Source organism: Haliotis cracherodii, unplaced genomic scaffold (genome assembly GCF_022045235.1).
Source record: "Haliotis cracherodii isolate W230 unplaced genomic scaffold, xgHalCrac1.p SCAF_3, whole genome shotgun sequence".
Taxonomy (NCBI): Eukaryota; Metazoa; Mollusca; class Gastropoda; order Lepetellida; family Haliotidae; genus Haliotis; species Haliotis cracherodii.
The window spans coordinates 10,561,021-10,582,502 of NW_027266286.1; the positions used below are offsets into that span (position 1 = coordinate 10,561,021).

Below are 21,482 nucleotides of genomic sequence, written 5' to 3' on the forward strand. Positions count from 1 at the left end.
TGTATAACCCGATATAACCTTATATAACCTGCTGTACATTGCATGTAATCGACGTCTTCTCCGTTTCCTCAGCTCCAGTTGTTTTTCCAGCCAGACATGTCTATACCTCAAAGCCCTCTATCCGCAATCGGTATATCTCTATTAATATTATCCTTACGACAACGAGGATTTTTTCGTCTGTATTACCCCTCTGCAATACATAAGTCTACGATAGGACGACAACACTTGTTATGGCAAGAATATTGATGAGACTGATCTGTCATTAGCTTGCTATTTACCTAACAACTTGTTTTGTCTGAAATAGACATCTCATAATGTCAGCTTGTGGATTACACATCTTCTCTAAGTCATTGTCTGGTACTATGACAGAACTGTCATTTCTGACATAAGCACCAATCATTGTATATGACAGCTGATGAGAGAATGTGGATTTTGGTGAGCTTTCATGGGATTTCCATTCTCATTTAGCTATGGCTTTACTAAGTCCATATTACTTTAAATTGTCAGTGATCTTAATGTATATTTCATGAGTATTCTTGACAAAAATAATGACTTGTGGCTTTTAATAAAGCTCTGTAACTTGCATGCTTTATATGAAGAATCAAAGAGTTGAAATTGTGCTCTGTTTGAGATTTATAATTTTGAAAATTGAAATTTGAAATTAAGTTTAAATGAAATATATCTTTTGAAAGTTAAAGGGTCTGGCTATTTCTGTCGTTACATTACATTGCAAAGTTTCATTTTGATGATGTTTAGACCAAACATAAAGTGAAGTTTGTCATCAGTAATGAAAATGTTTAATCTTGTTTGAATTTTTATTTGATATTGGAGCCAATGTGCTCTTTATCAGAATAAGACTGCAATCATCTGCCCTCACTTGACAAGAATTTATCTCCTACATAAAATGTACAGGTCAGCCTGTGTAGTGATTAGGCTACACACTTATTTAATTTATTAACTCTTCATTATACAACAGGAAGACGGATGAAACTATTGCCACATAGGTTAATAAGTTATTTTAGAATCCTTTGATATTTAAGCATCCTACAGTGAAACATGATGGACCAACACAACTTGGATTTCAAAAAAATGTTTGAAATATGGTGATAGGTCATTTCAGGCCGATATATCGGTATTTTGAATTTAAAAAATCATTTTTCAGCGTATGTTTTTGTGCATTAAGACTTTAGCACCCAATTTGAGTCCCAATCCCTGTGGCCAGGGGAATCGGATACAGCTTGCTTGTCAGCTGACTTGACTAACTGGAATATAGAACCAGTAAACATCAGATAGTTATTTACTTTTCTCCCTAAAAAGCTATTTTTTATGGGAGACAGCACAAGAAGATTATTTTGTTTTTTGCTGATTGATGAAAGGTTTTGGCGTTTTTTTTCATTTACTGCTGATGATACTTGTCAACAAATAATGTGATGCCTCATTTTTTGGGTTCAGCCTTAAGTCATAATGAGAAACAGACATGACATGTACCACATGTATGGCTGCAATGTACTATCTGTTTTTAAAGAGATGGGGTCGGCTGTTTGCAATTGACATACCTGGGGATGATATTCACTTGAAAACTGATGCTGATCTTGAGAATATGGTGAAAAATGTTTCAGATGGTTGTGTAGATAGTTTCTGAAATAACCTGTTCTGAATGTGTGGGGCATAGAGTTGATGAAATCTGTCTGTATGACTGGACAAAAGGTGTCATTGATGGGGATAATGTTTAGTGTGTGTGTGTGTGTGTGTGTGCCTCAATTATGACGAGAGAATGTGGGTGGGTTTGTTTGTTTGTTGTTTAACACTGCTCTTAGCAGTATTCCAGCTATATGATGGCGGTCTCTATATAATCAAGTCTGGACCAGACAATCCGGTGATTGACAACATGAACATCGATCCATGCAAATGGGATGCAATGACATGCATCAACCAAGTCAACGAGCCTGACCACCCGATCCCATTAGTTGCCACTTATAATTACAACAAGCATTGTTGGCTTTTATGGCAAGCATGGGTTGTTGAAGACCTATTCTACCCCGGATCTCCACTGGTCTGGTGGGTGAGTTGGGTTGGTGTAGTCAGTCAGGTGTAGTAGTCAGGGGTAGTGTGGAAGCTGTAGGGGTGTAGAAGTCAGGGGTGACCAAACAATCCCCATTATGCAACTTTTTATACAAGCCCTGGGGCCTAGCACACTAAATGAAGTATCCGCCATGAAAATAGTTGTTATTTCTTCTGTATCAAGTAATATAGCTGTAATAATTGACTGTCAAATATTTCTTTTCCGATTTAAAAATAAAGAAATCTATAATTGAATAAAATATTTATATCATTGAATGTAATCTCTTAGCTAGATAAACAATTACACCTAGTTGTAAGGAAGACAGTTGATATGGCAATTACAAAGAAAGTTGCAAGGAAAACAGTATTATCTTGTGGCAGGGTGTCCCAGTAGGAAGATGGTTATGCTCTGGCAATTCCCTGCTTTTATGAGGAAACATAATGAAGGCTAAGTCGTAGATCATAGAAACTACTGCCCTTGACAACGTTTGTTATTTGAAACAACTGAAGCCTAGGAAACCAATATCATGTCCCATAACCAGTGATGAAAAAACATGTGCCTGTTATTTACTAGTTGACAGGGCAGTAGCATCGCATACTTGAATTTGTGAAGGATACATATACTGATTTAGTAATGATTGTGTCACTGAAATTTTGAAAAGAGACACAATCATGTTTAATAATAATAATTGATTTATATGACATCTTGTTTCCATCGTTTGGTACTGAGAACAGAAACAAGATGAACATGAAGAGGGATACACATGCACCCATGAAAATCCAGTAAACAATAACAAAAACAAGTACCCCGGTATATGATATAGATTTTGATAATCACATTTAGAAAATCTTTCACCGTACAATTATACATGTTAATAATTCAAAATGAAAACTATACATGAGATATATATTACATGTTTTTTATGTACTCATAATCATAGAAAAAATTGCCTTGTTTTTTGCAATAAGACTTGTATCAGGAACGTACAAAAAATTAGGTTTTCTTATTGATTTATTAAAAACATAAATTTGTATTAATTTTTTCAAGAAACTTCTATTATTAATTGGTTGGTTTGAATAGTTAAAAAGAATAATCATGATTTATGTTATTACGTCAGTGAAATGATGAGAGTTTGTTGAGCCAATGTCCTTAGGATCAGTGACATCATTCCATTGCTGCTTGTTTAACCTAGGAAAAAGGGCAGACTTGTAATTAACTAGATTTTGCACTTTGTGACATAGAATTAATTACATTCACTTTCTCTATTTGTTTCTGACCCTTTAAAGAAGTTATAATCTCGTTTGATCTTTGCCACTGAATGCTAACAAAAGTAAGTTGGCATTGCTCAAGAAAATGAAACGTGGTCAAATTTGGATCTTTCCTTGGAGGAAATTGAGTTTTCTCGTCGACGGCTTTTGGGAAGAAGATTAAAGAAATTGAAACTGAAAACAAGCATCGAGGAGGAGCGAAGGGGGTAATTCAGAGACTGTCTTTCATACCGACAAAGTTCTGCTACTGATATTGGAAGGTTTTTTTAACGTAGTCATATATACCACTGACATCACTGCCTATTCTACTCTGGTGATAGGATTAGGAGCCATTTGTTGGAAGCTCCTGGGGGTTCTAAATTTACAGAATTCTAATGGTTCCATTGAAGACATTGAGAATGGTTTTTGAATGGTTATGCCAGGTCTAATCTTGGTGAACTGCGAGTAAAAAATAACTTACCGAACTCTGAGCAAAAATTCATTTTGTATCAGTGCTTTGAATATACCCTCGAGGTACACCCAATTGTAATATAGCTTCAACAGGCTTTAGTACACTTTGAAGACATGTGACATGATTAAAGGAAATATTTTCATGTCACTCACGGAAGAGTTTCAGACATGCCTGCTCCCCTATACAAAGAAGATTTAAAGATATATTCAATGAAAGTAAAAGGAAGTATATTTCATTGTCAATTTAGGGTAGTGATGTTTATGTTGGTGAAATATGTTTGTTGATGAGTGGTAGATGCATATTTGAAGCGACTATTTGATGATGTTCTTGAGCTTGCAAGGGCTGACATTGCTGATTGAGGACTGCTTCTGTGATATTGTTGAGTCTGCCCAGAGGGCCGAAGGTGACATGGTGGCATGGTGTCTTCCTGAGCTAGCATTATAACTCTATAAGTGTAATAATCTTGAACATATAGTTCAATAAAAGTAACAAAACCCTTGCCATAATCTTGAGAAAGTTTCCTAGGGTACAACTGTGGTATACAGAAAGGTACTTGGGGTACATTTGTGGTATACAGAAAGGTACTTGGGGTATATATGTGGTATGCAGAAAGGTTCTTGGGGTACAATTGTGGTATACAGAAAGGTACTTGGGGTACATTTGTGGTATACAGAAAGGTACTTGGGGTATATATGTGATATACAGAAAGGTACTTGGGGTACATTTGTGGTATACAGAAAGGTACTTGGGGTACAATTGTGGTATACAGAAAGGTATTTGGGGTATATATGTGGTATACAGAAAGGTACTTGGGGTATATATGTGGTACACAGAAAGGCACTTTGGGTACATTATCGTCACAGTGTATATTTCACTGTTGTTGAGTCATCCCTGTATCTTCTGGAAGGATCAAGTAGCCAGCGTCATTTATGTAATAATCACATCATATGTTGTCAATTTCATATCAATTTCATGCCAAGCCTCACGTATCTGTCAATCAGACCAGGAACACATTATTAAGTCTCTCACAGTGGGGAGGAACAGTCCCTGATCATCTTTCCAGTACGTCAGTTGCATGTAAATTATCTACTTGGTAGCTGTCTATGTAAATGACATCCACACGTCATCGCTCCTTGCGTTCAGTAACACACGGACTGGCTGGTTTGTGCTGAGTAATCATATTTCGCGTTAATGAATAGATAGGGATGTGGCTGTCGGTCTCACTCATTGGCAAGTGATGCGTCAACTCTTTGTTGGTCAATCAAGAAATTGGAAAGAACTTTGGGAAAGTATTTTGGGGAACTTGAATAGTATTGGAATTGTATTTTGGCAATAAGATCTGTGGTTGTCGAAACTGCGAGGGTTAGTTTGTGTAAGAAGTTATCAAGTTTGCAGTGTAATTTGGTAGGCTGAGTATTTGAAGTGGATTGTCCCAGTTGTTAAACTGTGAATAGAAATAGAAATAAAGAGGTCAGGTCATTTGTGCAGAATCCAATAGTTGGCCCTTCTCGTAGAGGAAACAGTGCTGTGAAGAGTTGTATCCCTTAGGTGTGCCAGACACTGATGATTGTGGGTGTGAAAATCAGATTATGTTTCTGTTTGTCAGCACCTTACCATCGGTGTGGTACATATCAAAGACCTACCTCATTTTGGGTTTCCTTCACTTAGGTGGGAGGGGAGGGGGAGTGACAGTAGGGGATGGGTGATGTGGGAGATGGGTTGTTGTTGGTGATGTGGAGTGATGGTGTGGATGAAGAAGAGGGGTGGGGGAGATAGGTGGTGTGAGGGATGGGGAGTAATGGGGGATCGGTGGTGTGGGGGATTGAGAGTGATGGGGGATGGGTGGTGTGGGGGGTGGAGGGAGATGGAGAATGGGTTGTGTGGGGGGTGGAGGGAGACGGGGGATGGGTGGTGTGGGGGGTGGAGGGAGATGGAGAATTGGTGGTATGCGGGGTGGAGGGAGATGGAGATTGGGTGGTGTGGGGGGTGGAGGGAGATGGAGATTGGGTGGTGTGGGGGGTGGAGGGAGATGGAGAATGGGTGGTGTGGAGGGAGATGGAGGGAGATGGGTGGAGTTGGGGCTGACAGAGATGGGAGATGGGTGGTGTGGGGGATGGAGAGATGGGTGATGGATAGTGTGGGGGATGGAGAGAGATAGTTTCGGATGGGTGGCATTGAAGATGGAGATTGATGGTGGAAGATGGGGAGATGGGTGGAGTAGGGGTTCACAGAGAGGGTGGGGTGTGGGGGTGGTAATTCAACATCAATTAAGATTGTGTTTTTTTATTTTGTCTCCATTGTTGTAATTAAAATTGCTGACAATAAATTAGCTTTCTGAAAAGTCTTGCTCAGACAGAGAGCTTTGAAAGCCAGACCCAAATCAATTCATCATGTGTTATTCCTTCATATAAATAATATAAAGGATCCTTGGAATCTTTTCATTTTCAGAAAGTTTTGAAACTGAAGAAATCCATATTTGCAAATGCTTTGTAGACTTGCTTGGGATATTTGTTTTAATTTCAGGATCTGTATGAGAGATTATAGAGCATGCTCCTATATATAAACCATTGTAAGAGCAATTGGCAAGTCTAGACTGACTCATCTTTCCCGTTAACAATTTATATAGATCACGTGTGAAAACCATCCCAGAGCAAGTCTACATGGTGACTCGTCTCTATGCCAATTGCTCATCCGATGAAAAATCACACAATTTGATTTGTATAGGTTTGGTGCCCGGCTACACGAAGCCGCTCAGTTGTATTTCTAGTGAACAGACGAGCCGATTGACAGAATGATAAAAAAAGGTTTCAATGGGGCAAGGGTAATCTTCAGGCCTGTCAGTGCTGGGCTTTGGTTTTATTTAATATCCTAATAAAAACAAACAGTTTTTTAAATTTAAAAACATGAGTAATGATATTGGACTTTTTATGGTGAAACTTTTCATGTAAAAATTGGAAATATTGGATGTAAAATCATAAAATCAGTTATATGCAAAAGTTAATGTTACATGCATAGATTTAAGACCGGCATATGTTGCTACATGTAAATATGATGCTTGAAAGGTTTTGGTCATTTATCACTGATATTTTTTTATAAAAAAGGGTTTTTTTTCATTAAAACTGCTTAAATGTACCATCTGCTGCACTGTTATCTTAATCTGCCTTATATTTTCAAACAAAGAAAACAGTTTATGTTTTGCAGAATGGTGGCACCAACAAAGGCAATCTTTGTTGTAAAAACAAAAAAATACATTTCAGAAATGCACCAATTTACTTCCGATATTGCATTTACAGAGTTTCAGAAGCATGCTGTAAAAATAATCGCCACAAAGGACCTGCCAATGCAATAATTATTCTGTGTAAAAAATCAGACATTTTTTCCTGACAAGTGTATGTTTCAAATTGTTTTCATCCAGCATGTGTTTGGTGAAATTAACGTGATATGAACGATTACCATCACCAGTTCCTGCCTGTGAAATAGACGCCAGTATATCAATTTCGCAAATCCCCATAATTTGTGAAATCTGTGACATCATCGTCTTGGCTCACAAAATTCATCAATAACTCTCTGAATAATTGACAAATGTTTTGATGAGTGTAGATTTCATTCAGTATATATATGACCCCACTTGACACAGAAACCCTTTCAGCAGGGCTAGAGTTGATTAAAAAAATGATAAAATTTATTAAAAGGCACTTTTTTATGAGGCTTTGACTTGTGTGACATGAGCTGAAATAAATCACACTTGAAACATGTGCATATTTGAAATGTACAATGACAGCCCGTCATGGTGATAGGCATCAGACTGCATTAGAGCTTCTGTTTATCTGATTGAGACTATGCAGCTGAAGCGTTACATATAATACTTGTTGATTTTGCTGATACTTGTTGATTTTGTTTGAATTCACTCTAAATTTGCCTTGAGAAAGCTTAAGATAAGATAATATTTATTGCAGAAACGTTCCATTACGGGACAGATGCAATTTTAAAAGACAAGACATTATGATTCATATATATACATAATTTACATTCCTGTAGACACATACAAAAAGCAAAATAATCAATATTACATATTTGATGATATTTTTATACATAAAATGTCAAAGGTTGATTATGAAGGGGTATTTATTGTTTGAAATTATAGATATGGAAACAAATGCAGTTGATATTGACTGCTTCATTATTTGACAGGATGTAGTGAAATAATTTATCTTCATGACTGTGGACATTTACATTTACATTTTGTCTGGATAATTTTCAAAGAGTATATTTCTTTCTTGAGTGTGTTTAATACAGTGAAGTAAGTAGTGTTTTTCGTCATCAATGGTTGAACATATAGAGCATAACCTCTGATGTAGTGGGGTTGGTGGCTTTTGTAGTTTTCTTCCTTACTTCACTGCCACACAATGATTGATTTAAGACTAAACAATGAAGTATGGGGTTGTATGATTTTTAAGAAAATATATGATGCTGAATTTGGATTGTTGAAATGAGCAGTCATCTTCATTGTTAAATATTAAAAAAAATTATTAGTAAAAAATGTTTTAATTCAAGAATGTACCAAATCAAGTTTATATGTGTTGTGATGTAATGTTTATTATTATTGTTATTAATAAAAGGTATCTTTATTTTGTTCTAGGTGGAAAATATCAATACCTGTTTGACGTTTTTGGCCAGTCTGGGTGTAAGTGTTGATGGACTTAGCGCTAAAGGTAAGATATTTTTCTTTTCAGTTTTCTTCCAACTGTAGCAATACTTGCCGTAAAAGGTGACTATGCTTGTCGTAAAAGGCGACTAACGGGATCGGGTGGTCAGGCTCGCTGACTTGGTTGATGCATGTCATCAATCCCAATTGCGTGGATCAATGCTCATGATATTAATCACTGGATTGTCTGGTCAAGACTCGAATATTTAGAGACCGCCGTCATATAGCTGGAATATTGCTGAGTTCGGTGTAAAACAACAGACCAACCAACCAAATCCAACTGTAGCTCACCTGGACCAAAGTATGAAGTACCAAGTATATTTATGTTTTGTTTTTACATCTGTTATGAGGTGATTTCCAAGATGCAACATGAAGGTTAACTCAGAAATCGTTCTGAATATATGTGAAATCAGTTAATAAATGCTCAAGATCAATTAATAATAAACAAATTGTATTGATACACACAGGCTTAGGTTTACAGTCACAAGAGGTAAAACCATGTGTCAAACATGTCACAACATCAGCAACATCTTCCCGAGGCAAGAGAGTTAACTGCCTTTAAAAGCCCAGTTTCCACCCTTGCCGAACTAGGCTGGAATTCCTTGGCTCGATCGTAGCGCCACCAGAGGCTATTACGAGTTACGTAACTTCTATGCCTCTCCTATGGACCAATCAGATTCCACCTCTTGTATCACTTGCATTTGCTTCAAACAAAATGGTGGCGCCTGGTCAAGGCTATCTGATCGATAATCAAGATCTATATTGTGATAAAACGGGCCTCACATCGCGAAGTGCATCAAATCACATGAGCATCTTGATTAAAAACATGAAAAGATTTGGAAAATATCTGTTGACAACGAGTTGACGGTGCACATGCTTTATAAATCCTGCAATCGATCGAAATCTGCACGACAGTTTACAAACCGGATTTTGATTTCGTTGCGCGTTAGGACTCGTTAGTCCAGCCAAAAGCTAGAGATTAAAAAATTCAAATATATACAGACATATGGCATTTGTTCTACAGGAGAGTCAATGATGTCTTGATCCAGAGATTCCAAAGTTTCAAATATATACAGACATATGGCATTAGAGATTCAAAAGTTTCAAATATATACAGAAATGCATTGACAAAACTGTAAGACTTATATTATTGTACAGGGTTAGATTTGTGAGAGATATTTCTTATTCATACAAAGTTCTGTGGTTCTATGTCTAGCTAAAGGTGTTGAATTTGCAACAGAATATGGCATATGAGATTCAAAAGTTTCAAATATAAACAGACATATGGCATTTGTTCTACATGAGAGTCAATGATGTCTTGACCCAGAGATTCAAAAGTTTCAAATATATACAAACATATGGCATAATAGATTCAAAAGTTTCAAATATATACAGACATATGGCATTTGTTCTATGGGAGCGTCAATGATGTCTTGACCCAGAGATTCAAAAGTTTCAAATATTTACTTTTCATGAGACCAGCATGACTGAGGGTTGCATTATGAATACAAATGTGAATTGGAAACAGAACCCCAACGTGATCTATGTCCTGCATGCGACCTGGAGCCACACAGGATTCGTATTGTCCTGCACCAAGCTAGGTGCATATTATCACTTCCTGAGCAAGTCAAGTCCCTGGGGCCTTGTGAAATTGACGATATTAAGTCATAGGGCCACGTCACTCAGTACAATAGCCTCTTGTCGTGTGTCCTTAATATTTCACAAACAGGATGATGCTAGATGGAAAAGATTGTCAGTCATCGTCACCTGCATCCTTATGATTTAGATTTCGGTGTTGATGGATATATTATAAATTTCATGGTGAAATTGACATTTTCTTTTAACATGTCATTGCAACTGACAACTGCTTGAAGTGGATTTTCAAAATTGTTACTAATTTGAAAATTGGAGAAACTTTGTTGAGTTTGGTATATTGTTTTTGTTGATTTCTTGTGGATTTCATTTGTTTGAAGAGTTTGAAGAGGTCCTTCATACCAGGTTAGTTGATTTGTTGATTTGGGGAAGAACTATATTTTTACCACAGTCTGAATTGCACTTATATATGCAATTAAATTTAGTTATTGATAGAAAGCTATGTCAGAAATTATTTCATAGCTAATCAAATATGAAATGCATTGACAAAACTGTGAGACTTATATTATGGTACAGGGTTAGATTTGTGAGAGATATTTCTCATTCATACCAAGTTCTGTGGTTCAATGTCTAGCTAAAGGTGTTGAATTTGCAACAGAGACTAAGAAATCAGCACTGAATTAAGTGTTTGTATGAATCTAAAAGTCAATGAGTGCCTTAAGTAGAATCCTTTCTTGATATCAGGGTTAGTGCAACATACTCGATTTGTCAGAATCTGAAAGCATATTAATTGGAAATATTTCTTCCTCATATTTGATCCCAGTGTCAAGGATTTGTGTGATTTGCAAGTGATAAGCTTTCCGCAGTGACAACTGACACCTCACCTCAGGAACATTTACAAGATTCTATGGTATATAAGTATTTAGAGTGGCTCAGTGGGTTCAAAATTGTGTGTTATTTACAAGATTTTGAGTCGACACCACTTAGTAACTCGAGTGGAAGAGATGTTTCAGAATAGGTTACTACGTATAGAAGCAGTGTCAATACTCATGGCTGTAGCAGTGTCATCTTCAGTGAAATGTACAGGATCTTGTTTCAAGCTGGAGGAAATATACATGACAACTTTATATATGTTACAGTCATTGCGTAAAATGAGTGAAATTTTCACTTAGGCATTTTACAAAAATAGTTAAATATTTCAGTCATTTTCCATTTATTTTTCTGTTAATTTATAATGGTATCGAATTACCGACATTTTTATGCTTAATTTCATCGCCCAGTGATTAAAATGATAGGATTATAAGAAAACGAAAGTCAATGTATATTTTTATTTTTTTGCTTCTAATTCTTGCATAATTTGTCTATTATGATGTTATCAAATCAATTTGCAAAATGACTGAAGTATATAGGCATTTTGTGAATTGTCAAAGTGAATCACATTTTACGCTTTAACTGAAACATACACTCTGTGTTTTTTTCTGTGTTTTTCTTCTCAGTTGACCTGAAGGTATCTATCATCCTATATGTTTTACAATCCATGTTTTTGCTTGCCATGACTAAACTAAAAGTCTACGGGAACATTTGGCATATTTTGGCTTTTGAACAGCTGGAATAATTATGACAAAGTGATATCTTTGGGGGAATTTTCATCAAATGAGATTTCAACAGAAAATAAAGCAGATGCATTTTGGTCCCTCTTGAACCATAAATATGATCAAATTTGATCAACTTTTGAATTAATGGTTCCATTGTCAGGAAGGTTTGAGAATGCATGTTAATAACAGCACATATGCCAGGCAGGGAACCACGAGTAATTTAAAAGTTTTTCTTCTAAAAATTTAAGGGGATAAAAATTTCAAATTCAAGTCATTTTGATGAATGGTGTCTAGACAAGGGACCCTTAATGAATCAATAATGTAGTTGTTATACGAGATTTTGTGTCCTGCAGAAGCTGTGGAATAAACCCTTGTGATCGCTCAAAGCACTGGAAATGAAATTGAGTGAAATAGAATCTGATCAAGTAGGAGTCAGATGGGAAATATACACCAGATATTACTGTCCTCATTTGACATCCTTAATGAGATTGGCCCAATGACCAGATTCACTGTATGTGTATGTACGACATTTTGCTGAAATGTATGTCGTCCTTGCCATTTTGGATTTTGTGTAAACTTGCGTCCTTGCGTTGAAACTGATGAGTCACTGATTGTTCTAGTGAGGTAAGATTTAGAATTTGACTTTAAAATGGGGGTTTGGGATGATGTTTTTGAGGTCATTCATACAATAGCATATTGACAAGTGAAAGATGAGGTCACAGTTATCCTAATAGTTTTATTCTGAACAGAAGAGAAACATGGGACTCAGCTTTTAGAGATTTCTTATGTTAATGGAGATGGTTTGTCGCTTTTCTATAATCAATACTATATGTTTGATTTCTACTAGAATTATGAGTCCTCGTCGATTAATATAGATAACATTTGATACTTGTCAAATATTTTGTTCAAATGTTTGTGTGCCTTCATAAGTGATGTTTAACAGAAATGTCTGATTCCCTGATTCCCTGACTTAACTTAATGCATAGCATTTGGGCAAAAACATCTTTGTCATTTCAACACTGGCGCCAATTAGCTATGTTTTCATAAAATACAATGCTTTGGCAAATAATTGCAATATGAAACCATGACAGTATTCAATTGTGAAGTTTTTAATAATTCATCACTGATGTCCACATTCAGACCTCCCACATTTTATCCAATTAAGACCATTACTATGTTGATAATCTCAGGAAGTTTTTTTAGATTTGTTTAACAAGCTTCCGTGGTAATAATGTAACATTGGTATCATAATGCACCATGTTACTGTTTGCAATTGTTCCAATCACATGTCAATATCGTTCAGGTGTCCAGTGGCACAGATTGACGTCTCACTGCTTTTGTAACGGTTAGTTTTGTTAACTTCACATGGGAATGATTAATTCATGCGTAATTGTCCTGCAAACAAAATATGGAAGTTTGTACATAATGAATTTGGCTAGACTCTTGTTTCATATAGATCGAGAATGTTATCGCGTAGATTATCATGACACAGGAATATGCACTTGCAAATGAGTGAGTGAGTGAGTGAGTGAGTGAGTGAGTGAGTTGTAACACTACTTTGTACAGTTTGTTAGTTATGTCAAGGAGCCTGGGTTTTGTCTGGGAACTGGACCAACATACAAACCCTTGCTCAGGGCTCTGGTTAGACTAACATTTGACCACCTCCGTTGTCTAATGGTAGAGCGTCTGCCTGGAGAGCGGAAGGTCCGGGGTTCGATCCCCGACCACGTCATACCAAAAGACATTAAAAGATGGTACTTGTTGTAACCCTGTCTGGCGCTCAGCATTAAGGGGCTAAAACAAGGACTGGTCGGCTCAGAGTCAGTATACTGTGTCTTAGTGGGATATTCATGTTAAACTGCAGCATGGTATCTCATTGAGCTAGCACTATAAATCGGCATCAGTCCAGACTAGTACAAGCAGCCACACAAACACATACACGTACATGCACGTTGCTATCTAAGTGCAATAATCTTGGACGCGACGTTAAACCCCATTTCACCTCACCTTAGACTAACATTTAGCCTATGAAATCTTATATTACACAATACCCTTCTCGACTCCATAATTAAACCAATAATTTTCGATGCTGATTTCGGTCAAATAGAGCTAGCTAGAGCTGGCTAGACTTGCTTTTGTATACATATCTAGATTGTTTTTGTTTCATAAAATAAATATACTCCACAGTCATGGTAGGCACACTAGGATCGGTTCCACCAAACTAACAGCACTAGGACTACTTTGAGAGGCATTTAGAAGTTGGAGTACTGGGTATATAAGGATAAGATATATGGATAAACAACTTCTTTATTACAATTAGGAGCGACGTTTCAGTGTAGGTTCTAACACCAGCTTGATAACAGTGTTAGAACCACACTGAAACGTCGCTCCTAATTGTAATAAAGAAGTTGTTTATCCATATATCTTATCCTTACTTAGCACTATGACTGTCGTAAGTCTATGTACAGGTAAGGGAATTATGATCATCTTAGCGCTATGAATGTGTTGTGGAACGGAGCCCTGGTTTCAACAAGGTTGTACATACGCCCACATTAGTGAGTGAGTGAATTAAAATTTAATGTCACATCGGCAATAGTACTCCCACATTAAACAAACACACTATGGTATATATTTTCTTGTGTATCATGCACACACCCCATTCTTTGATAAATGTTTCGTTAAAACTTGCTGTTCCATATATTGTCCAGTCGAAAATTAATGTATCACTTGGGGCGTGGTTGGGCCTCGTGGTTAAGACCCGGGTTCGATTCCCGACATGGGTACAATGTGTGAAGCCAATTTCTGGTGTCCCCCGCCGTGATATTTAATGATTATTGCTAAAAGCGATGTAAAACCATACTCACTCACTCACTCACTCACTCACTCACTCACTCACTCACTCACTCACTCACTCACTCACTCACTCACTCACTCACTCATCACTTCAGGTTAATGAACAGGAGCCAACAAACTTGCTCAATAAAAATGTGAAATATGCAATAAAACATCACGGGACATTATGATTTTCAATTTATAGAGTATTTCCCGCCAAGCATTGTTTTGTATGCAGTGATTAGGATTATTGCGTGTAATTGTTTTGTAAAATAGGCCGAAAATAGCATTCAGCTGTATCCATTTTCTCCCAGATTAGGTTAAAAAACACCCAAGATCATCACCAAAAAACTAAAGCATTTTAATGCAATGATTGGAAGAAATTGTATTAAAATTATAATTGTATCAGGAACAGCATATATAATATCTTGTTATTTTAGTAGCTTTTGGTAACTGAAATTAGGCAGTGTTGAACTGAACTCACTGAATACGAAGAAATTCACATGGGACTATTCCAAGTGATTTGTACGATCTAGTTATTGATTATTGATACATGTACTCTGGTGATTGCTTGACTGATTATTTCTTCTAAACTAATAGGCAACCCAAACCAGTTTCCTTAGAATGGTTTGTTCCGCCACAACACCTGAGGCCTCCCATGTTGAAATTGGGTCGTAAATAACCTATACTTGTTTCATTCTCAGAAACCAAAGAGTAAAATATTCCACATTTAGCACTGTGGTACCAATATGGTTCCCAGATATCAATGCCTAAATTGTTACTTGTTTTGGTTTGTGGTACCAATATGGTTCCGAGATATCACTGCCTAAATTGTTACTTGTTTGGGTGGGCGGTACCAATATGGTTCCGAGATATCACTGCCAAAATTGTTACTTGTTTGGCATTGTGGTACCAATACAGTTCTCAAATACTATCGTACATATTGTTTAAATTTGACATTCTGATACCAATATACATGGTTCTCAGAAGCCAATATGGAACTTGTTACTTGTTCTGGCTTTGTGGTACCTAATGTGGCATCAACATGTTTGGCAAAGTAGCACCAATATGATGCAATGGTTTCACATTTAGACCAGAAAATGACATTGATAGCATAGATCAAGCACGACTCACAAAGTGTATTTACAATGGATGCGGATTTGGCTGCATTTGATCTTTTCTAATAAAGCTTCAATTTCCACACCTTCATGTTGTAAGGTGCACCTCGTGAGAGTAGATCCCCAGGGTGCGAAATATGACAGCGACTAAAATGACATATGTGAAAATAACTAAAATCTTTGCCTTTCATTCCAGATATCAAAGATGGCAACCTCAAGGCAATTCTAGGTTTGTTCTTCAGCTTGTCGAGGTTCAAACAGCAACAGAAGACACAGCAACAAACGACGAAGCCTCCAGAACAGGCAAAGGATCCGCCATCCACACCGCAGCTCTCACATCCGGGCATCGCCGTCGTTGACGGAGCCCCAAACTCCGGAGGGAGGACAACACCTCAGGTTAATGGAGGGGAGATGCTATCAAGGTGAGATTTGATTGGCTGAAATGTTACATGTGACTGTGGCCATTTTGTTTTGTAGAATGTTCAAAATTGACATGTTGGAATGTGTGTCAAAATTAGCAAATTGGGTGTTTTGTCTCATTATATCAACTGGTATTTGCATAAGCTAGTATCAAATTTGAATGGACTGGCTTTAAAATTGTGGAGATATTTTCGCTGTGGAGTGAAATAGGACAAGGTTGGTATGGTACAGTATTCAAAGGTTTGCAGTCAAATTTGAATTTCCAAGTTGGCCAAAAAGTGCCCCTGTCACACATGAGTGGTCTCCCCCTTACTGCAGGTATGTGTGGGGAGGTAGGTTTGGGGATGCTTGTATGAAACATGTTTTATCTTTTATGTATAGTTTTTGACATTGACAAAGGTTACACCACTTTGTGACCGTGGACATATGACTTTGACTTTAATTTGACTTCGTACACAACAATCCCACATTCCAAAGTTGAGGAAAAACTTCATTCCCAGCTCCTTAGGGCATTTGTCACTGAACGTGGTGACCATATATTTTACATATCTCTCTTCAAAAATGAAAGCAAATGCCGATCATCTGAAGGTCACGGAGAAAACAATGTGGGAAATGCTGGACTTCCTCATAGATAACATGTGTGTGAATTTGGGGAGAAGACATTTAGGCAACAAGTAGACATCCCCATGGGAACAAATTGTGCTCCCTTTTTTGTTGATCTGTTTCCGATGCACAAAAATCAGATTTTCTGCTTGGATTGGCAAAATCAAAGCAAGGAATTTGGCCAAGATGGAAAAGCATAAACTTCAGGTATATATGATCTGTTATTCAATGATGGTCAAATAGCTAAAATGGTAAATTTCTATGACCAGCTTCACCTCAGCTTTCCTCACACAAGAAGCTGACTTGTTAAGATAAAACTGGTACACTATTCAAAGGGCATTAAACCCAGCTAACTCACTGAGGGAGAAACTTTTGAATGGAAATTTTATTAGTAACCATTTATACCTGTCCCGAGGTATTGATTTCGGACTGAAATTGACACACACTCATGGTATGTAGACGGTCATGATTGGCAGAAATGTGCGACAGAAATGAAACACATTTAGCCCCTCTGTAGTCGGAGAGGTAAGGGCCATGGTGATTGACAGTATCATATAACAAGCTATTTATTCCAAGCAAAGCTGATTTCACTCATAAGAGATCAAAAGGAGCCTTCCTATTTGACTGGCAGCTATATACGTGTATATTGATTGTAAGTGTAAATTGAAAAAGCTTCTTATTTAAGTGGTGAGGATGGTAAGGGAGATAACTATTTTTACTTGACAGGCCTTTTTAAAATATCTCTTGTGATTTTGTTTGGAAATTGTTGTCAGTGCATGTATGATGGAAAGGGATGATTTTAAGGGAGAATTTTCTTTATGAGTCTATATTTTCTAAAGTATCATGGTTACCAGTATATATTTGAGTTTTACATGTTATATATAATGGTGGGTGTTAAATATACAGACAGATTAGTGAACATAGCCTATTCATCTTCAACCTGCTGCATAAAGTCCTCATGAATCAAATATAAAAAATGTTGTGCAGTGATATTGTAAAGAGAGGCATGGCGGCTTTCTTTATGCCTAGCAAAGATTTGTGATTTCATTAGGAAAAAGCGATGATCCCTGAAAGTGCCTCATAGATGAAGTATGGTTACGATGGCGGAAGGCGACAAACTACGGATGTTTATTGTGGTTGTTAAACATCCACCGATGTAGATTTCCTAAATGTGGAAGAAGTTATGCCTGACATGACAAGTTTGGCTGACCTTTGATGGTATTAATGTATAATCAGTTGAGTTATGCGTCACAGACTATTTTTATGAGCGAGATGCTGAAAAACTGTTCACCAGACAACTTATTTGCTGCATGGTACAATGATTTAATAAGATAACGAAAGACAGAATCATCATGACAACTGGTTTGTAATCATCATCATCATCATCATCATCATCATCATCGTTGTCATCATCATCACCACCACCACCACCATCATCATCATCATCATCATCATCATCACTACCACCACCACCACCACCACCACCACCATCATCATCATCATCATCATCATCATCATCATCATCATCATCATCACCACCACCACCACCATCATCATCATCATCATCACCATCATCATCATCATCATCATCACCATCATCATCAATTATCATCTTTCAATATTATCTGTCATTCTTTTCAATTTTAATCTTGATCTAAGTATTTATAAAGCTAATAACTAAAAATTATCAATTGCCATGCTTGAACATATTTTTGCGTTATTTAATTAAACACAATCATATTAAACCAACAAGAGTTCTTAGTAAGCGCTCTTTTTGTACCAAATTTTAGTTCTTTGTTGGAGATAATCAGATTTTCAAGTAAACAGATTTGGAAGCTTCCCCTTGTGAAATTGACAACGTTTTGAAATAAGCAACACCAGCTGTCAGACTGAGTAAGCTTATTTTATTAATCATCTGACGTTATCAAATATGCCCCCTGCAGTGCCCTGAGTACTCTGGGTAAATTTAGATTAATTATGATTTCCTTTGAGTTCATCCAACAGCTGTTTTAGGTTAATCTGTTGCGAAACAGACATCATCTCTCGCTTGTCAATTTCAAGCAGGTAGATTAATAGAGCATCAAATTCTTTAGAAAAGTTCTTGCTGAACTTCAGCTTGTGGGTTACACGAGGGTGAAGATAATTTCTGTAACAGTGTTCAACGCTGGGTGGTCTTGTAAACTTTTTTTAAACGTTTTTCAAATTCTTTGAGGGCCAAATGTCAGATGATTGATTTCAAAGGGGTATTGATTTCAAGTGTACGTGACTTTCCATATCTCCAGGAATATTTGCAATGTTCATGCAGTTATGTATCATTTTCAGATAAGCATGTGTGGTTTTTGTTGTTGATAGATTTTCTAACAGACAAATTCAATATTAGATTTTTATAGGTATTTGAATAGGATGATGTTTTTATCTTTTATTGCATGTTGATTCAAAACGGTTTAAGATGTTTGTGAAATACAGTTTGACTGATGCTGTGACAGAAAAGAAGATGATTCGTTATGAACCTACAGTTAACTATGGTTACAATGAACTCAAAGGGACCACTAATTTTCGTTCGTCATAACTGTAGTTTGTTACAAGCTTATAGCATAAATACAGCAAATGGCTAGGACCGTATTTTATATCCATCAGTTTGTTTGTTATAAGTGTGTTTGTTATTAATGTAGGTTAAGGTATTTTATTCATAGTTGTGAAATGGATTGTGTACAAGTTGTCCTACTCAGGGGGCACTTGCGTAGTATAGTGGTTAAAGCGTTCGCTCGTGACGCGTAAGATCCGGTTTGATTCCCGACATCGGTACAATGTGTGAAGCCCATTTCTGGTGTCCCCCTCCGTGATATTGCTGGAATATTGCTAAAAGCGGCATAAAACCATACTCACTTACTTGTCCAACTCAGAACACCCTCTCCATAGAAAGATTGGAACTATGTGAGAGCAGGATGAATTCAGAGGAATTTGTGGGGGAGTTTCGTAGCCACTCTGACGTGAAGTTGGGATTGATGCTCATGCTATCAACCACTGGCTTGCCAGCCTAGACTCACTTATTTTTAGACATGATTGATAGAGCTGGAATATTGCTCACTGTTGTTTTAAAAAGGTTCACCCTCTCACTCACTCACTCACTCACTCACAGATGCTTTATAAATATTTTCAAATTTTAATTCATAAAAGGGCGGTCGAGTAGCCTTGTGGTTTAAGCTTTCGGTCGTCATGCCGAAGACACGGGTTCGATTCCCAACATGGGTACATTGTGTGAAGCCCATTTCTGGTGTCCCCGCCGTGATATTGCTGGAATATCGCTAAAAGCAGCATAAAATCATACTCACTCACTCACTCACTAATTCATAAAAATTACAAATTAAAACAAAAACATGTGTAATAATGCTGCATTGCAATTTTGATGTTCCCCTCAACTTATGCTTTTCACCATGAAGCAATGACACTATTATCCTTTTCAATATGTGTGAATATGCTTGTCGATTTTTTTGTACAGCCATTTTATGTGTCCTTGTCCACAGTGAGAATCACTTTAACAGTACACTGAGTTGAACTAAATTGATGGGAAGATGTCACGATTCCTTAAATAACTACAACTACCACTAGAGGGCACTTTTAGCGTTGTCTGCATGTGCAATATTGCGTATAATTACCGCCTCGATACTGGTCGGAGCTGTGCTGGTTCTACTGAGAATCCTGCCAGAGCCTAACTGAACTGCCAAAAATCAATACAAAAGATGCTAGAGCAGACGACAAAACACCACTCTGTGCTGCAATGAAGTAGGTCAAAATTAGACGAAATAAAATAAATGTTGATTGGACACTGCTGTGGAAGGCAGGTCTTTTAACTAATCAGTGAATATTTGGGATCTGTTGGTATAGCAACTAACGACCTTGACCTTTGTTTGTTGGGTTAAGGTCGGAGCCAATGTGATGATTGTGCGTGGACTGGTTTAGAAGAAACATTGTTGGATGATTCATACTTCTCAATTATTATGTTTGGCCTCCCACATTCAGTAAGATGGCTCTTCCGCGGAAAATTGATTGTGATTTCCAATCATGATGCAAAGGCATCGACGACTGGCACAAGCCTAGACTCTACTCTTGATCATCTGTTGTCATGGCGTTACTCCGTTAATCCGTTTAAGATTTGGTTATAACATGACAACTACCCTTTCTTCCTGGATTCTGCTCAACTGACTCGAGCAGTATTTTTAGCACAGTGGCATTGTTTTCAAAATTTGAAATTTACATACGTAAATTTCAATTTGAGTGAAATTGATTGGCGTCAATTTGTACTGTTGACATGATTGATGGATATGGACATTGTCAAGTTTTAAAGGTGCACTGCATTTGGAAATAGGATTGAAACTTCAATTATAAACACCAAATTTGTATGATGACCATCATTGTGATGACAGCTTTGGGAAAGTGACATTGATGGATTCAAAGTGATCTTTTCACATCTGTGGATTGCAAATTTACAAGGGTTGCAGATAGCAACTGCACTGAGGTTTCATGGTACATTTCAAGCTGGAATTTCACTGGACCTGGTTGGAAGGGATATCAATTACACAAAATGGACATTTCAGACCCCCTTTACTGTGTTAAACGGGATCATTGTAAATTGCAACTGGACATGTTGATACAAGTGGCACAGTGTTGATTGTTGATATTTATTTACATCTTGCAATAGAGTGTAAATTTGGCACATGTCACAGTTGATGATTGTGTGACGTGAAATGAACAGGATCAGTTCAACAGACACTTGAATTGAAGATTGTTAATTTCATGAAATGGACAATGTCAAAACAGTGTCCAGGCTTCAGAGA

The 21,482-nt window shown here is 37.1% G+C and overlaps 1 protein-coding gene across 13 annotated transcripts in view; it reads left to right on the forward strand.

The window, feature by feature from the left end:
• Nucleotides 1-21,482, forward strand: part of LOC139473941 (neuron navigator 2-like) — a 733,750-nt gene that overhangs the window by 518,458 nt on the left and 193,810 nt on the right. For all 13 annotated transcript variants that reach the window (XM_071256769.1, XM_071256765.1, XM_071256766.1 and 10 more), the window contains exons 4-5: nt 8,421-8,493; nt 15,821-16,046. In XM_071256769.1, coding sequence (XP_071112870.1) covers nt 8,421-8,493; nt 15,821-16,046 — 299 coding nt within the window. The remainder of the gene's footprint in view (nt 1-8,420; nt 8,494-15,820; nt 16,047-21,482) is intronic.